General features: G+C 52.2%; 2 protein-coding genes across 2 annotated transcripts; both read left to right on the top strand.

The window, feature by feature from the left end:
• Positions 1–3,732: 3,732 nt before the first annotated feature.
• On the top strand, positions 3,733–4,635 carry Ffar1 (free fatty acid receptor 1). The gene has a single exon (NM_001281538.1). The coding sequence runs from the start codon at positions 3,733–3,735 to the stop codon at positions 4,633–4,635; it is 903 nt and encodes a 300-aa protein (NP_001268467.1).
• A 3,169-nt stretch (positions 4,636–7,804) lies between these two features.
• Ffar3 (free fatty acid receptor 3) lies at positions 7,805–9,857 on the top strand. Its single transcript, XM_005081797.3, has 2 exons — positions 7,805–8,331; positions 8,550–9,857. Exon 2 carries the CDS (start codon positions 8,561–8,563, stop codon positions 9,518–9,520), a length of 960 nt encoding a protein of 319 aa, XP_005081854.1. The 5' UTR covers positions 7,805–8,331; positions 8,550–8,560; the 3' UTR covers positions 9,521–9,857.
• Positions 9,858–17,185: the final 7,328 nt, after the last annotated feature.

The raw sequence follows: 17,185 nt of genomic DNA, 5'->3' as shown, positions 1-17,185 counted from the left end.
CAGCAAAGAAATAAGGGGAAGTGGGTTCGCCCTCACAGCTGTTCTCAACAGGGAACACCACCCAGAGAAACAGCGCAGACCTCCCCAGTTCAACGCCGGCTCTGCTGATCAAAGGTCCCAGGACTCCATCCGCCTGTTTGTCTGCTCAACCAACCACCGAGGCCAGGAGCACCCAACTCCCGGCACACCAGAGGTCCCCAGAAGGGTTCCGTTCCTTCCCTCCCTCCCTTCTCATCCTTCCCAGTGCCAGAGCATGGCATGCAGTCCCTCTTTGTCCCCAAATTTATTTTCTGTGAGCACCATCAACTTCTCTGGGGGCCAGTGGGACTTTGCATGCCATTTCAACAGAGCTGAGGAGGTGGCACAGAGGTCACAGGCACCTGTCCCTGAACCTGATGACCTGAGTTTGATCTCCAGGACCCACATGGTGGAAGGAGAGAAATGACTCCCCCAGAAGGTGTCCTCTGACTGCTACATGCGCGCTCACATGCGCGCGCATGCACACACACTCACACACACACACACACACACACACACACGCTCACATGCGCGCGCATGCACACACACACACACACACACACACCTATTTGGAGTATCTCAGCAGTTAGGAATGTTTGATGCTTTTCAGAGTCATTTCTCCGGGTGCCCCCATTTTTTACATTTAAATAAAAGAAAACACTTTAAATGAGAGCAAGGTTTTAGGCATTTTTATGCCCACAATGAAGTCCAGCAATGTTCAACTACTAATAAACTAATCAATATATATGACAAGAATTTAGTGAATTCGCCGGGCGTTGGTGGCACACGCTTTTAATCCCAGCACTCGGGAGGCAGAGGCAGGTGGATGTCTGTGAGTTCGAGGCCAGCCTGGTCTACAAGAGCTAGTTCCAGGACAGCCTCCAAAGCCACAGAGAAACCCTGTCTCAAAAAAAAAAAAAAAGAATTTAGTGAATTTAAATTTGCCATTCTGGGGGTGGAAACTTGGCTCAGTGGGTAGAGTGCTTGCCTCGTATGCACGAATCCCCGGGTTCTATACCCAACACTGCATAAAGAGGGGCACCGTGTTGCTGCCTGTAGTCTTAGCATGGAGGAGCAGAGAGTGTAGGACAGGAAGTTCAAGTCATGCCCCACCACACAGCAAGTCTGAGACCAGCCTGGGCTGCTTGAGGCCTCATCTCAAAATAAAAACAACAACAATAAAACAGAAACCCACATCTGGCAGAGCCCCTTGCTAGGGTGCAAGAATTGTAATGCAGGAACCAGTCTCATGAGGCTGTCAATCAAGTCTGGGGTCTCCAAAGACCTCCAAGGGCAAGGTCTTCTCGAGGGAGCAGAAGGCAGCCCTGAAACTGATGAGGTCAGGATTCGGCTTCCTGGCAACCATCAGGTACCTGCTTATCCTGTCCCCAAGTCCAGCTGCCAATATAAAGCTCCTTCATGACCCATTGACCACAAGATGTAGATGTCAACAGCCTTGCTGAGGCGTGAAGAACAGGTGGCCAGGAAGCCCAGAGGCCTAGGCTCCAGAGCGCCAGAGCCTTCCACCTTAGAATAAGCAATTCTCTTGGGACCAGAGCACCTTGGGGCCCCATGCACTGGGCAAGACAGACCTTGGCACTCACGAGGCCACCTTTAACAGAGATAGCAGACACCGGGTCACACAGCTGGAGGAACGCTGAATGACCCAGCCACCAAGAAAACTGCTTAGGGAAGATTATGGGTCCTCAGTGAAAAAACATCGCCGCATAGGATTTAGACCAGAACAGCCAGGTGTGTATGTAGGTAAAACAGAAATTAAAGATAAATTATGGGCTGGGTGTTGGTGGCGCACACCATTAATCCCAGCACTCGGGAGGCAGAGGCAGGCGGATCTCTGTGAGTTCGAGGCCAGCCTGGTCTATAGAGTAAATTATGGGTTTGGGGATAGAAACCAGGGTATTGTGTAAGCTAGGCAAACACTCAACCACTGAGCCACACTCCCAGCCCCTCACTGGGGGATTCTAGGCAGGGGCTCTACCACTGAGCCACACCCCAGCCCCTCACTGGGGGATTCTAGGCAGGGGTCTACCACTGAGCCATTTCTCCAGCCTTTCATCAGTTTTTATTCTGAGACAGTGTCTCGGGCTGAATTTGCATTCACTCTGCAGCCCAGGTTGGTCTTGAACTTGTGATCCTCCTACATCAGCTTATAGAACAGCTGGCATCACAGGTTGCAACACCAGGCTTAGGCCACCGAGCGATTCTTTTACTGTCAATCTATGAATGGCAGCATGAGCCTACTGAAACCTTTAGAATGCCTCTTTTGTTGTTACCTAGAAGTGAGTCGATAAAGCAAGGGGCCCTCCCGTGAGCTCATCCAGTACTGGGGTGGATCCAGCTTCCCGTGGGGTTTGAACAGGCAGTGAGCGAGTCAGGAGGGCACAATGCCGCGCCCATAAACCCTGCCTCTTTAAGGTCTTCAGCCAAGCTATCCTATCCTTCCTCTGCACACCCTCGCCTCCTGCGGACCGGCACAGAACGCTCCATCAGCTGCTCATCCAGGCTGCTAGAACCTCCCGCTAATGGCCACCCCGCCCCTCTCCCTCTTCCAGCTCACTGCCCATCCTGGGCATCACCTAATAGCCCTGCGAGGGGACTCCTGAGCCTCAGAGGCATCCAGCAGTACCAGGAGGTGAGTCCCGTTTCTCGAAGGCTCCTGTCCTCCCTGGGTTCCTGTACCAGGATGTTCCTGAGGTGTGACATACCGATGGGAACTGATTGGTCTTGGGGACAATCCCCTTACCATCCCCCTACCATCCCCCTCCTCCCCTTTGCCTGCCTCTCCCTGTCTGATATAGCTAGTGTCCAACAGACACTGATCTCTCTGTCTCTGCCTCTGTCTCTCTTTCTCTCTCTCTCTGTCTCTCTCTCTCTCTGTGTCTCTGTCTCTCTCTCTGTGTGTGTGTGTGTGTGTGTGTGTGTGTGTGTGTGTGTGTTTCTAGCTCTCTCTGTCTCTGAAACAGTGCCTCACTATGTATCTCTGGCTGTCCTGGAACTCCATGTGTAGACCAGGCTAGCCTCAAACTCATAGAGATCTTCCTGCTTCTGCTGGGATTGAAGACGTGTGTGTCGCCACGCCTGGTTCTTCTCTTTTTAGAAATCTGTGAGTGTGTACAGAAGCCAAAGCAGTGGCTGTAACTGGGGCTATAGATGGCTGTGAGGGGACAGATGATGGGTGACCATTCCCTCCTTGGGTCTCGTGAAAGCCGCGTGCGCTCTTAACTGCTGAGCCTTCTCCTAGGCCCTGATTTCTCTAGTGAAGGTTTTTTCCTATTGAGGGCATAGGGCAGCTCTGGTCGTGGAGTAAGGGACAGGGAGTGAACTACGGGGTCTCTGACATACATGCAGCCTGGCTCTGACCTCCCTCTGTCCCCTCCCCCCCTAGGAGTCTACGGGAGCAGAGGCCCGCCTCGGCTCTGGAACCTTCTATCTTTTCCTGTTACGCCGACTTGTTATCTTCACCCTAAGAGGCGGTACTGTGGAGGGGACAGCTGGGGACTGCGAGGACTGCTCCCGGCTCTGTGGCTCTCCAGCCACCATCTCCTCCTGTGAGCCTCCGCAGCATGCGTCCTCAGTGGCGCTAGGACTGCCTCCTGGTGCTCTGGGCAGTTGGGACGCTGGCATGGGGTTCAAGCACCGTTTCCCCCTCCGCTGACGTGCCAGTACTGTAGCAGCCAACACCCGCCCAGCCCCATGGCCCTGTCTCCCCAACTCTTCTTCGCCCTCTATGTGTCTGCCTTCGCGCTGGGCTTCCCGCTGAACCTGTTGGCCATCCGAGGCGCCGTGGCCCGTGCAAGGCTGCGGCTCACCCCCAACCTGGTCTATACACTCCACCTGGCCTGCTCTGACCTGCTCCTGGCCATCACGCTACCCGTGAAGGCCGTGGAGGCCCTGGCTTCTGGGGCCTGGCCCCTGCCGCTCCCCTTGTGCCCTGTCTTTGTCTTGGTGCACTTCGCCCCACTCTATGCGGGCGGAGGCTTCCTGGCGGCTCTCAGTGCTGGCCGCTACCTGGGGGCTGCCTTCCCCTTCGGGTACCAAGCCGTTCGGCGGCCCCGCTACTCCTGGGGCGTGTGTGTGGCTATATGGGCCCTTGTCCTCTGCCACATGGGGCTGGTCCTCGGCTTGGAGGCTCCCGGAGGCTGGCTGAACACCACCAGCAGCTCCCTGGGAATCAACACACCGGTGAATGGTTCCCCGGTGTGCCTGGAAGCCTGGGATCCCAACTCTGCCCGGCCTGCCCGCCTCAGTTTCTCCATCCTGCTCTTCTTCGTGCCCCTGGTCATCACCGCCTTCTGCTACGTGGGCTGCCTGCGGGCTCTGGCCCACTCGGGCCTGAGCCACAAACGGAAGCTCAGGGCAGCCTGGGCGGCCGGAGGGGCCTTTCTCACACTCCTGCTCTGCTTGGGGCCCTACAATGCCTCCAATGTGGCGAGTTTCGTAAACCCGGACCTGGGAGGCTCCTGGAGGAAGCTGGGGCTCATCACAGGGTCCTGGAGTGTGGTACTCAACCCGCTGGTCACCGGTTACTTGGGAGCAAGTCCTGGCCGAGGGACAGTATGTACGACAAGGACTCAAGGAGGAACAATTCAGAAGTAGCAGGCGCCTCTGGGGGCAAAGGGCGGTTGAGCGGATTTGGATGACTCTGCCGGGCCCCCAAGAGGGCTGCTCCGCCACAATCGTGGCCCAAAGGCATCACAGAAACCACTCACAGGAAGGGCCACACCTGGAGAGGACGGTGTCCTTGTACAAAAGAGACTGGAGCTCAAGAGCTGGGGGACGGGGGACAGTACACCTGCCTGATACATCTCAGCTTGCCTCCTAAGCTTCTGACCCTTATGTCCTAACCACCCGCCTGCCGTAGGCTGTGCGCAGCCCTGCACTCCTGAGGATGGATGAGGAAGAGGCTTTGCGTCTGATCAGGGGAAACACCACCACAGTGACCCAATTTGGGAGCGTTTCCCTGAAATAATTTCTGAGGGAAAAGAACAGTTTTCATTTCCGAAGAAAGGAAAACGGCATCATGACGCTGCCGTACCCCTTCGAGCCCACTAGAGGGCAGCACATTCGAGTTGACGGCAGAAAGCAAGCCCGAGAGATGCTGGGGCTCAAGGCAGGCAGCAGAGGCAGCTTCTAACCGTGGGGGGTGTCTCCTCAAGCCAGCTGTCTCCTTTCATTCTCATGGAGTCATCCCGAGTAGAGTAGCCCGAGTAGAGTAGTGTGTGTGTGTGTGCGTGCGTGTGTGCGTGCGCACGTGTGTATTACTGAAGTTAGAACCCACAGCCTTGCACCTTGCTAGGCAAATGCTCTACGGCTGAGCTATGTCCCCAGCTACCACCCCCCTTCTGTTTTAACAGAGTTTAGGCGTGGTAGTAGCCAGGTTGGTCTTGAACTTGTGGCCTCAAGCGACTTCCCCTGCCTCAGTCAACAGAGAAGCTAAGGCTGTTGGCACAGGCTACGGTCGCCCAGCTCACACAGCCTGTGGATTCAGCCAGGTGCCTGCTGTTTTGGACGGGCAGGTTTGCGTCAGACACAGCGCCCAGCAGAGGGAGCCAACACCAATAAGACTCTGTGGCCTGTTTGCTGGGCCAGCCATGGGCAGCCTCTGTTCTGATTGGAGCAGACAACAGACAGGCTCCTCCAGCATCTCTGTGGTGCAAGGAAAGCTTGTGGCGTCAGCTGCATTGGTGGTTCATTCGGAGAAGAGGAGCCACACCCAGCCCGCGAGAGGGAGGGCAGAGGAGGGTGGCCGTGAAGGAGACAGGCACTTATGCACCTCCGATGAGGCCAGGTGTCAGAGTCAAGCTTATTCTTCTCGTGACAGCAAAGCCTCCAAAGAGTGACAGATAGCATAGTGCCCAGAGGGCTTGGACTGGTTCATACAAGTCATCTCTTTGGGCAAGTGGGTCTCTGGATGTTCAAAGCCAGCCTGGCTTACAAGGTGAGCTCCAGGACAGCTAGGGCTATATAGTGAGACCCCCATATCACAAAAAAAAAAAAAAGAGGAAACTATCTCCTTGTAGCCTTAAATGTGTTTGAGCATAAGGGTTTTTGAACAGTAGATCCACCACACTTAGAAGAGAGACCAGCCCATAGCAGGTGCTCAGCAAACATTTGCCAACTCCTGATCTCTTGGCCAAAGAAAATTTGGTATTACTTATTTGGTAAATATATCAAAGTGGATGCTACCAGTTCTCCCAGCATCCCTCAGTACCCGTGGCTCCTCCCAGCATTCCTCACCCCGCCCCCTACCTTAAACCTCTCCTCCCGCCCCCAAAGTGTTTAGAACCTCTGTTCCCACTGTCCTAGAGCACCTGTTGGGGGTGGGGCCCACTGCCCGGGTCACCTGGGCTTCCTTCCACTCAGGGGCCAGTCTGCTCCCTTACCCCGGCCCATGGGGCTTGCTCTATCTGATCCACTCCGGCTTCCTCCATCAGGCTCACCCCCCTCGCCCAGCCAGATGTCTTGATCATGCACCCCCCCACCCCCCACCCCCCACCCCAGGAGATGGGGCTTTCTTTTCAGTGTTGATGTCTTTATTTAGTCTCTCACTAAACACTAAACGCAAGCCCGGAAGCAATAAAAACTGCTTGGCTCGCAGTAGCACGGTTAACAACTTAACCAAGATATAATTTACAGGTGGGGAAATTCACACATGCTAAGCAAACAAGCCAGTTTTCAAAAGTAAAATGCACAGGGCGGTACCCTGTTTTCAGCACCCCAGAGAGATCCCTGCCGCTCATTTACAAAGCATCTCTAACGTCTCCTCCCGCCTCTCCCTCCGCTCCCAATCATCAACCTACTTTCTGTTTTAAAACATTTGCCTCTTCTGGACATTGAATGCAAATGGAATTGTATCCTGTGAAATAGAGCCTGCTATGCCTAACTTGCTTTCCTTAGCCTAGGTCCTAGGGGTCATCCATGTGGTGAGTTATCCTGTTACCCCGATGCCTTACCTGTGTCTGTGCCTGATATTTTTCACGGTGGGCCATGGCTGCTGGGGCCGTGACGAAGGTGATATGTGTGAACCAGCATTTTGTGAACAAGCCCACGTTCCTGTCTCTCCAACGAACACTCACAACGGAGTTACTGGTATTGTGTAAATGCATGTTTAAGTTTAAAACTTAAAGCACCAAATTTCTTCCCAAAGTGGCTACCCCACGGGGCCTCCTCAGCCATCAACAAAGGTTTGGGGTCTCTCCATCTCTGCCAGCACTTGCTTCTGTCTGGTGCCATGCCGTAGCCATTCTGGTGGGTTTCCTGCTCTGACCCAGAAATGCTTGAGTGAAGACGCGTGCTACCTCTGGGGATGAACAGAGCCAGGTGTGAGACGCGACACCCCCACCCACCAGCCTAACAAGGATGGGGATCCTGGGAGCTACTTCCCTGCCATGCACAAAAAGGACATTAGGTGTCCTGAGGGCCTGTTGTGGGTTTTACTCCCACCAAGAGACAACTGCAACCCTCACAGCCTCCGCCACCACCATCACCCCAGATCCTTGCCTGCACCACAAGCACCATGGCGGGGACGGGCTTTATTCTGTGTTTAGCATGTTATGTTTTATTTGAGGCAGGGCGTCATTTAGTCCACATTGGCCTCAAACTGGATGTAGCTGATGACGACCTTGAACTCCTGGTCCTCCTGATCCTCCTAACTGCTGGGATTCCAGGCATGCACCACCCACCCCAGCTCTATGTGCTGGGACTCGAACTCAGGGCTTCACACAAGACAGGCAAGTGCTCTACCAGCTGAGCTACAGCCCGGTCTAAGTGCTCCAACCACTGAGCTACATAACTGGTCCTGTGTGCCTGCTTTAATCTGTGAAGTCGTATTGTTGCCTCTGTTTTGTAGAATGGGAGACACACAGTTGTACTCATTTGCCCCAAGCCACAGAGGTAGCAAGAAGCAGTGCCGGCTGCAGAGCCCAGCCCTGGGTCCCTGCATCCTGTCTCCCACTCCGATGAGCACTATGCATGCCCGTTCTGAAGAAGCATCCCGAAATCCAAGAGATGAAGTCAAAGCAGAGGAAAGGAAGGCCCAGCGGAGATTATGTGCAGAGAGACACTCAGCCTCGGGATGTGTTCTTCTCCTTTTTTTTTTTTTTTCCTTTTTGCATACGGACACAGCCCAGATAGCAGAGCTCAAAGCATCTTTTGTGCGGTTGTCCTGCAACGAGTGACGTCATAGGCACCACCAAGTCTTTATCATTTCTGCTGGACAACGAGCTCACCGCCCTAGTCCTGGAGGAGCCAGGGAGGTGCTGGGCAGCGGAGCTCAGGTTTCCCAATAAGCTGGTGAGTGTGGGGCCGGGGGGCACACATGGAGGGTGATGTCTGCGCTGGGTGGGGGACAGGAAAGGCAGGAAGGCAGGGAGGCTGACCCTGCAGGGGTGAGTATGTGGGGGTAGACAGTGATGGCAACACTTCCAGATGGGCAAGAGTCTCCTGCTAGGGGAACAGAAGACACCCCAACTCCCCGCACTGTCTCCCCCTATTCACCTCTGTCTCACTAGCGTCCGGGACCATGGGGGAGAGCTTCTCTCCCGGCAATCACTGGCTTTTCTTTTCCGTGTACCTGCTGGTCTTCCTCGTGGGGCTCCCCCTCAACGTGATGGCCCTGGTGGTCTTCGTGGGCAAGCTGCGCCGCCGCCCTGTGGCCGTGGACTTACTCTTGCTAAACCTGACCCTTTCGGACCTGCTCCTGCTGCTGTTCCTGCCGTTTCGCATGGTGGAGGCGGCGTGTGGCATGAGGTGGCTCCTGCCCTTCATCCTCTGCCCCCTCTCGGGGTTCCTTTTCTTCACCACCATCTACCTCACCTCGCTCTTCCTGACGGCGGTGAGCATCGAGCGCTTTCTGAGCGTGGCCTACCCGCTGTGGTACAAGACCCGGCCACGGCTGGCCCAGGCTGGTCTGGTCAGCGGCATCTGCTGGTTCCTGGCGTCGGCCCACTGCAGCGTGGTTTACGTCACCGAATACTGGGGAAATGCCACCTCCAGCCAGGGTACCAATGGAACCTGCTACCTGGAGTTCCGGGAGGACCAGCTGGCCGTGCTCCTGCCTGTGCGACTGGAGATGGCGGTGGTCCTCTTTATGGTGCCCCTGTGTGTCACGAGTTACTGCTACGGCCGCCTGGTGTGGATTCTCAGCCGAGGAGCCAGCCGGCGCAGGCGCAAGAGGGTGATGGGGCTTCTGGCTGCCACGCTGCTCATCTTCTTTGTCTGCTTCGGCCCCTACAATATGTCCCACGTGGTGGGCTACGTCCGGGGTGAGAGTCCGGCCTGGCGGAGCTACGTGCTCCTCCTCAGCACCCTTAACTCTTGCATCGACCCCCTTGTCTTCTACTTCTCGTCGTCCAAGTTCCAGGTCGACTTTCAGCAGCTCCTGGGGAGGCTGACCAGAGGCTGTGTGCCTTGGACTCAGGCAGTCAGCTTGGAACTGAAGGTGAAGAACGCAGAAGAGCCGTCCAAGGAGTGTCCAAGCTAGAACGAAGGGTGGACCGGAGAGGGGCGTGGAACCATTGGCCCAGTGCCTTGGCTGGCTGGCGGCGGCATCTCCAGGGACAGGAGGGAGTAGGCAGGTGTGTCCGCAGGGCCCTCATTCCCTAGCTCAGGACACACGAGGCTCCTGTGACAGGCTGGGGACACAGTGTCTCTCGGCTTTCCCTGGGCGTGTACATGTTCTGGACTCTCCACACCGCCCTCCCTCCCATCCTTTCATACGCCCTGGGTTCCACTCTGGGACGTTGTAATGGTGACAGATTTCTCTAGAAGAAAGAGCCGAGCCTCTGCGGCAGAGGCACCGGCTTCAGTGCCTCCCTGGGGGTGGGACGCCATGGGGGTGGGGTGGGGAGGTAGGGGAGGCTGCCCAGGGCTGGAGCCGAGCTGGAAACCTGGAAGGGGGTGGGGTGGGGGTGGGGAAGGTGGGGAGGTACAAGCCACTGATCCTGGCTCTTCAGAGTGGAGGAGACCGGGTTCCACGGGGGAGGGAACAGCCTGGCCTTGGGAAGGTTTTCCAGAGCGTTCTCACAGCTCCGTAAATCCAGATCTTCTGCGATACTTAATGAACAATGGCAGCAAAGAGAAAAATTATCCAAATAAATTCCGCTCTAGCAAAAGAAAATGATGTCTCTATGTCTTCTTGGTTTCCCCGGGTAGTTTAGGTGTTAGAGGGAAAGAACACTCATTCACAATGAAGGAATGGGTCTGTACAAAATGCCCAGGCGCCTGCAGAGGGTCGGGCTGGAGGAATAAAACTAATGACAATGTTATCTTTTTAAGTTTTTTCTTTTCTATTTAGGGCTGGGGATGTACACCCCGGCCCCACATGCACCCAGATATGGTTGTGTCCATATCTGTGACCTCAGCAGTAGGGGAGAGGTGACAGAAGCTCAGACGCCCAGGGTCATCCTCAGCTGCCAGCCTGAGTACCAGAAACCTCATCTCACAACAAAAACAAGAGCAAAACCCTCAAGAAGTGGCAGAGGACCTTGGATGAAATTCCTGACTTGAACTGGGTGGATTTCAGCGCGGTGTAAAAGCTCAGGTCACAGGGGTTGCGCAAGAAGGTAATGGCTGTTTTCTATGAACAAGGCTCAGTCTTGTTTGTGACATTCCTAGAAAACTTTATGCTGACTTCTGGGAGAGGATGTAGGCCACGTGACTCAGGTCTTAAGCATGGGCTCACTGCTGCTTTGACATTTAGGTTTTGTTTTGGTTTTTCGAGACAGGGTTTCTCTGTGGCTTTAGAGGCTGTCCTGGAACTTACTTTGTAGACCACGCTGGCCTCGAACTCACAGAGATCCGCCTGCCTCTGTCTCCCGAGTGCTGGGATTAAAGGTGTGAGCCACCAACGATCAGCCCCAGTTTTGACATTTAAAACAATATATTATTTTTGTGCTGAAGTGTTTTGTCTAGATGTATGTCTGTGTACTGAGTGTGTGTGTGTGTGTGTGTGTGTGTGTGTGTGTGTGTGTGTGTGTGTTACCCTCTGGGGTTAGCAGAAGGCACTGGATTTGCTGGAACTGGAGTTAGAGATGTCTGTGAGCCACTGTGTGGATGCTGGGAAGCAGAGCCAGCGCTCTAGCCCTTGTTTTGTTTTTGAGACAGGATCTCACTATGTAGTCCTGGCTGACCTAGAACTCACTGTGCAGACCAGGCTGGTCTGTCTCTGTCTCCTGTACCACTACACACCACACCCAGCCTCACTATTGGTTTTTGTTGTTGTTTGTTTGTTTGTTTGTTTGCTTGTTTGGGTTTTGGAGACAGGGTTTTTCTATTGGCTGTCCTGGAACTCACTCTGTAGACCAGGCTGGTCTCGAACTCACAGAGATCCACCTGCCTCTGCCCCTTGAGTGCTGGGATTAAAGGCGAGCGCCACCCCCATGCCGCCACTTTTTTGTTTTTTCTAAGATGGAATCTTTGTAGCCCAGGCTGGCCTCAAACTCTCTCTACCTTACTTAAACCAGGCACCTGAATACAGACATGAGCTCCTGGTAATCTTAAAATAAACAAAATGAAAAATTACCCCATGCATTGTGGGATTGCTGATGCCCTGGAAACGAGCTAGGATTAAACAAGCCAGGCCAGGCAAGAGCCACGAGCAGTGGGCGTTCTGTGGAAACAAGCTCACTCCTCTGCCTAGACACCTTGGCCAAGAGTGAGCAACACAGGGTGTGGGCAGATGCAGATGTGTGAGCTCCAAAGCCTGACTGATGATTTACAAGCTTGGGAGGGGAGGGCTTTGCTGCTTCCATTCCCAGATGCCTCCAGCGTTTCCGGTGTTTGCTGGAGAGTCTCCCTGCTTAGATCCCACAGCCATCTTTTCTACACCAGACAGTGGTTTCCAACCTCCCCAAGGCTGCGACCCTTTAATACAGTGTCCCATGTTGTGTGACCCACAACCATAAACTTATTTCATTGCTACTCCACAACTGTAATTTTGCTGCTGTCGTGAACCACAATGTGAATAACTGATATGCAGGACATCTGATACACAACACTCATGAAAGGGGGGTCATTCCGCCCCACCCACAAAGGGTCCATGACCCACATATTGAGAGCCACTGTCTGAGAAGGTCTTCTTGAGAAGCCTTTATCAAAACGATTCCCTGCAGAGGAGTATGCCTGTCAGGATCCAAAGTTCAAGGCTAGCCTGGGCTACAGAGCAAGGCCCTGTCTCCAAATAAAATTAAAAGGCTAGGAATGTAGCCTTGCAGGGGATCGCTTGCCTAGCAAGTACAAGACCCTAAATTTGATCCTCAGCACAGCAAAAATAAGCAAAGAAAAAAATTCTTGCTTCTTCTTTGCAAGTTAACCAGAGCACAGCTCTCCTCGCCCCCACTGTGCTGCGAGGGACCCTGCTCCCTGTGGCCTCCTCTCTCTGCTCATGAGCTCTGAGGAGGACTCCACTTGCCTTTATTTCAACTAGTTATCCTTTGCCTTCACAGGGTATCCACTGACAGAAAGCAGGCCAGTGGTTGCTATGAGCTGGGAGTAGCTTAAATGGAGATATGGATGAGGAAGATGCCCCTGGGACATTACAGGGTGAAGGAGAAATTCTATAACTTGATAGAACTGGAATGTCAAGTCATAAGTCAAAACCATGACCTTAGAGCAGATGAGTATTCTCGAATGCAAGTCCAGCAGCAGTAAGCGTGTGTGCGTGTGTGTGCGTGTGTGCGTGTGTGTGCGTGTGTGTGCGTGTGTGCGTGTGTGCATGTGTGTGCGTGTGTGTGCGTGTGCGTGTGTGTGCGTGTGTGTGTGTGCATGTGTGTGTGTGTGTGTGTAGGGAGAATGTGTTGTGTACTTTCATATACTTGTTTGTGTGTGTGTGTGTGTGTAGAATGTGTTGTGTACTTTCATATACTTGTTTGTGTGTGTGTGTGTGTGTAGAATGTGTTGTGTACTTTCATATACTTGTTTGTGTGTGTGTGTGTGTGTAGAATGTGTTGTGTACTTTCATATACTTGTTTGTGTGTGCCCACACCTATGCATGTGAAAATATTTAAAAGAGTGTGTTCATGGCCCAACCCTTGTGCATCTTAATTATCTAAGTTGCATCTGTTTACTTATCTATTTTGGTGGAGGTTGTGTGGGTGCGTACATGGAGGCGCATGCTGGTGGGAGTGGACTTTCTCCCTCACCATGTGGGTTCCTGGGGATTGGACCCAAAGGCCAACCGAGGTCTGATGCGAGCACCTTCATCTGCTGACAGCCATCCCACCAGCCCCTTAATTGTTTTGAGCCAGGATCTTGCTATATATTCTGAGCTGGTGCCAAGCCCATCACCATCCTGGGTCTGCCTCCCAGGTGCTGGGATTGCAAGCTTGTACCATCAAGCTGGTAGCTGCATCTTTATTGGGTTTCTCATAATGTGTCCCCGTTGTTAAGTGGGGCAGAGACTGGCTGACTTTTCAAATGTGTTCTTAGCAGTCTCTCATCTCAGGAAGTCCCTATCTGCCCTGCCATACTTCTCCCAAGGACTGTCCCTCACCCACAGAGATAGTTATGGAGGACACAAGTCTCTCTCTCTCTCTCTCTCTCTCTCTCTCTCTCTCTCTCTCTCTCTCTCTCTCTCTCTCTCTCTCTGTGTGTGTGTGTGTGTGTGTGTGTGTGTGTGTGTGTGTGTGTTTCTCTGTATGTTTCGAGACAGACTTTTTCTTTGTGGACCCCGGGCTAGTTTCAAGTTCACAACACTTCAGTGGCCCCGGGTGTGAGGTTATATAGAGATAAACCATCATTGTCAGCTTTCTTTCCGTCATTCCTCTCTTCTTTTTTTTAAAATTACTTATTTTTATTTTCGTTGGTGTTTTATCTAATGTATGTCTGTGTGAGGGTGCCAAGATCTTGGAGTTATAGACAGTTGATAGCTGCTGGGAATTGAACCTGGGTCCTCTGGAACAGCAGTCAGTGCTCTTAACCACTGCACCATCTCTCCAGCCCCCTTTCCTCTCTTCTTAAGCCAACATTTTTACTTTATGTGTAAGGCTGCCTTGCCTGCAGGCATGTCTGTGCACCGCCAGTGTGCCAGGTGCCCATGGAGACCAGAAAGAGGGCATCAGATCCTCTGGACCTGGATGTGGTCTCCTGAGCTGCCATGTGGGTGCTGGGAACTGACCCAGGTCGTCTAGGACCCTTGATCCCTCTTGCCAGCTGCAGCTTTATTCTCGTAAGCGTGTTGTACAAAGGAGTCGGCTTCCCTGTGTCATTCCCAAACCTGTATGTAATGCACTTGGCTCATATGAAGCTCTCTTCTCCCCCTCTCTAGTCGGCCCCTTCCTTCTCTCACGCAGTTCTCTTTTTACTACTGCCTCTCCCCTTTTTCAGATCTTGGTGGGGTATAGGAGGGAAACACACAGCATTTCTTCCTCCCGTCCGTCACTCCTCAGCTGGTCCACCTGTGTGAACTGTGCCTCTTCAGCTGATCTCAAATGTCCGAAAATTTCCCTTTGATGCATCTGGGACTTACATATCTGCTCCTTTGTCTGCTGTGACTCTTCTCACCGAATACAGGAGCTTACAGCAGCCAATACTGCTCGACTGGAGGCTCCAGCTCACCCTTGCATGGTCCTGGAAGCCCGGCTCATCTCTCTCTCTCTCTCTCTCTCTCTCTCTCTCTCTCTCTCTCTCTCTCTCTCTCTCTCAAGCCTGCCCACTCAGAGAGTCTCTGAAAGGAAAGGTGCCAAAAAGCCCAGTTCTGTATTTCCTGGTAGTTACTGCACTTCCTCCCCTGATGCCACCAGCCGCCCAAGTCCCTGCATAAATGTTCAGCTTTTCACCAAACTTGGGCACAAACCCAGCTTGTGGCAGACACGTCATCACCCCTCACTTACAATCTGTAAAATCTCCCTGCCCTAGTTTGGGTGTGACTTCTCTGGCCTTGATTTCTGAGACCAAAGAACCTGTCAAAGAGTTGTTTTGCTCAATATATCTGTGGTTATACTTTTACAAATTCAGCTTCATCTGGCTGTGTCGGTGAAGAAACTTACTATCGTGGGACATAAAACCTATTAAATACCAGCAGTGATTTGTCACCCTGGCTATCTCTCGGTACTGTTAATCCCACCAATGGAGAATAAGACCACTAACACAATTTAAAGCCAAATTTGAAGCAAGCTTTACCTAACTACTGGGCATGTTGATGGACTCCGGATAGGTCCATTTCAGGCTTCGCAAGAAATGTTTGGAAAACCACAGGGCTACCATCAGGTATAATCAGGGGCAAGCATATATCCTGATGCACTTCCTGCCTGCATACCCCACACCCAATTAGAGGCAAGAGCACACCCTTATGTATTTCCTGCTTAAACATCTTTCACCTACTGTCAGACCCAAGGATCAGGTAACTTTCTGGGATTCTGGGAGTTGTAGTTCTTTGAAAGCTAACACCTGCCCAAGGACCTGGTAACTTTCTGGGATTCTTGGAGTTGTAGTTCTTGGAAATTAACAACAAAGCCTCATGGGGAAGTATAGAAGTTTTGTCCATATAAGCCTGGCCAGCACATGCCTCAGGGCTGGCTGCTTACCTGCAAAATCCCATCTCGCTCAGTATTTAAAAATTTAATGAAAGTTTGCTTAAATAGTTGAACTGTTTTGTTTTTTTTCTGGTGAATTTCAGGATTAACACCTACATGCAGTCAAGCACTTCTGGTGTAGTTGAATTGAACAAACTTGTTTAGGGGAGTGAAAACATGCCCATAAACAGCCTCCAACATTTCAGGAACCATCTGTCCTTGGGCAAGGGGCTTGTAGATCAGAGGCATTTTTGTTTCATGGATCTCTAAGGCATAGCAATTAAAACTTAAAATGTAACTTAGGCTCTCACACACTGACCAAGGTCAAGGGTAGACCAAAAGGGATCTGTAACAAAAATGGTTACATTATATCGGGAAGGGCAGCCCAGCCCCAGGGCTGGAGAAGTTCCGTCTAGAGGGCAGGGGATGTCAGCCGTACCTGTGACCGGTAGGGACTGAGGGGGACCGGAAGAATCTGGAGGCCAGGTTTGCTTTGATATGCTCAATAGACACCTCAGCCATTCCCCCCAGGCTTGAGACCTCACACTTTCTGGCCGGAGATGCTGCATGGATTTGAAATATTGATCTTTCTCTAGCAGAATCAGCCCCTCCCCATCCACACTGTGTGAGAGACCCCGTAACCTGATGGCAGGAGCAAAATGCTGTATGGTGAGCAGTTTTTAAAGCTGATACTGAAGATTTAGTAACTCCAGGTGTTAGGATTCTCTAGACTCTAAAGAAACAGTGCCATACTTGGGTACACAAGGGTCACAGCAGGCCAACCAAGAGCTGGAGTCACAGAGACGCCGTGACATCTGCTGGTGACTTCTCACTGGTGAAGGGCAGCCTTTTGTCCTTTCTAGGTCTTCAACGGATTGGATGAGGTTCCCCCACACACTACAAAACACTTCTGAAGAGCACTTAGTATGCCTATAGCCTGATAATGGCTTTAAAACAAGCGACCTGACCCTTGCCCTACATCCCCCAGATATGGGGAAAGCAGTTAGGACAGACCCGGACTATGTAAACATCTTGAACTAACACCCTGAATCAGAGGTTGGAAATCATTATCCTAAGAGTACACACCATAGACCCTAGCTCTAGGAATGCACTCCCGAGAGGCATAAATCCTGCTGTATACCGCTGCCCTGTGTATGACCTTTGACTATAAAAAGATGCTTGTAGCTCGTCTTCGGGGTCACAGAACCGAATAGCTGTATGGCCCTAGCTAGTTAGAAGTGTTTCGCTTCCCAGGAGTGGTTTCTAATAACGTTGCCTCTGGTCAATAGACTTCTGTGGTCTGCTCCCTATTATTTGTGAATTCCAGGACCCAACACTCCTCCTCAAGTTCACTACTTAATGCCAGTCTTATTCTAAATTATTCGCACAGAAATGCCAGGGATCTCTATTCAGGCATGGCAGCCCAGACAGGCACCTACTGTTCCTTATTCTAGTTCTAATCTTCATGAGAAAGAGTAAGGGGTTGCAGCCAGTGCTAACCCTGCTTCCACTGAGGCCTGGGTTTGATGAAAAACAATAAAAGCCCTGGGCGATGGTATTTGCATAATGTATGGGAGTCATTTGCATTTCCTGCTGTAATTGCCCTTTCCTTATTTGACTTGCAAGAGTTTACAGAA

Source organism: Mesocricetus auratus, unplaced genomic scaffold (genome assembly GCF_017639785.1).
Source record: "Mesocricetus auratus isolate SY011 unplaced genomic scaffold, BCM_Maur_2.0 Super-Scaffold_100046, whole genome shotgun sequence".
NCBI lineage: Eukaryota > Metazoa > Chordata > Mammalia > Rodentia > Cricetidae > Mesocricetus > Mesocricetus auratus.
This window is presented reverse-complemented; position numbering and strand designations above follow the sequence as displayed.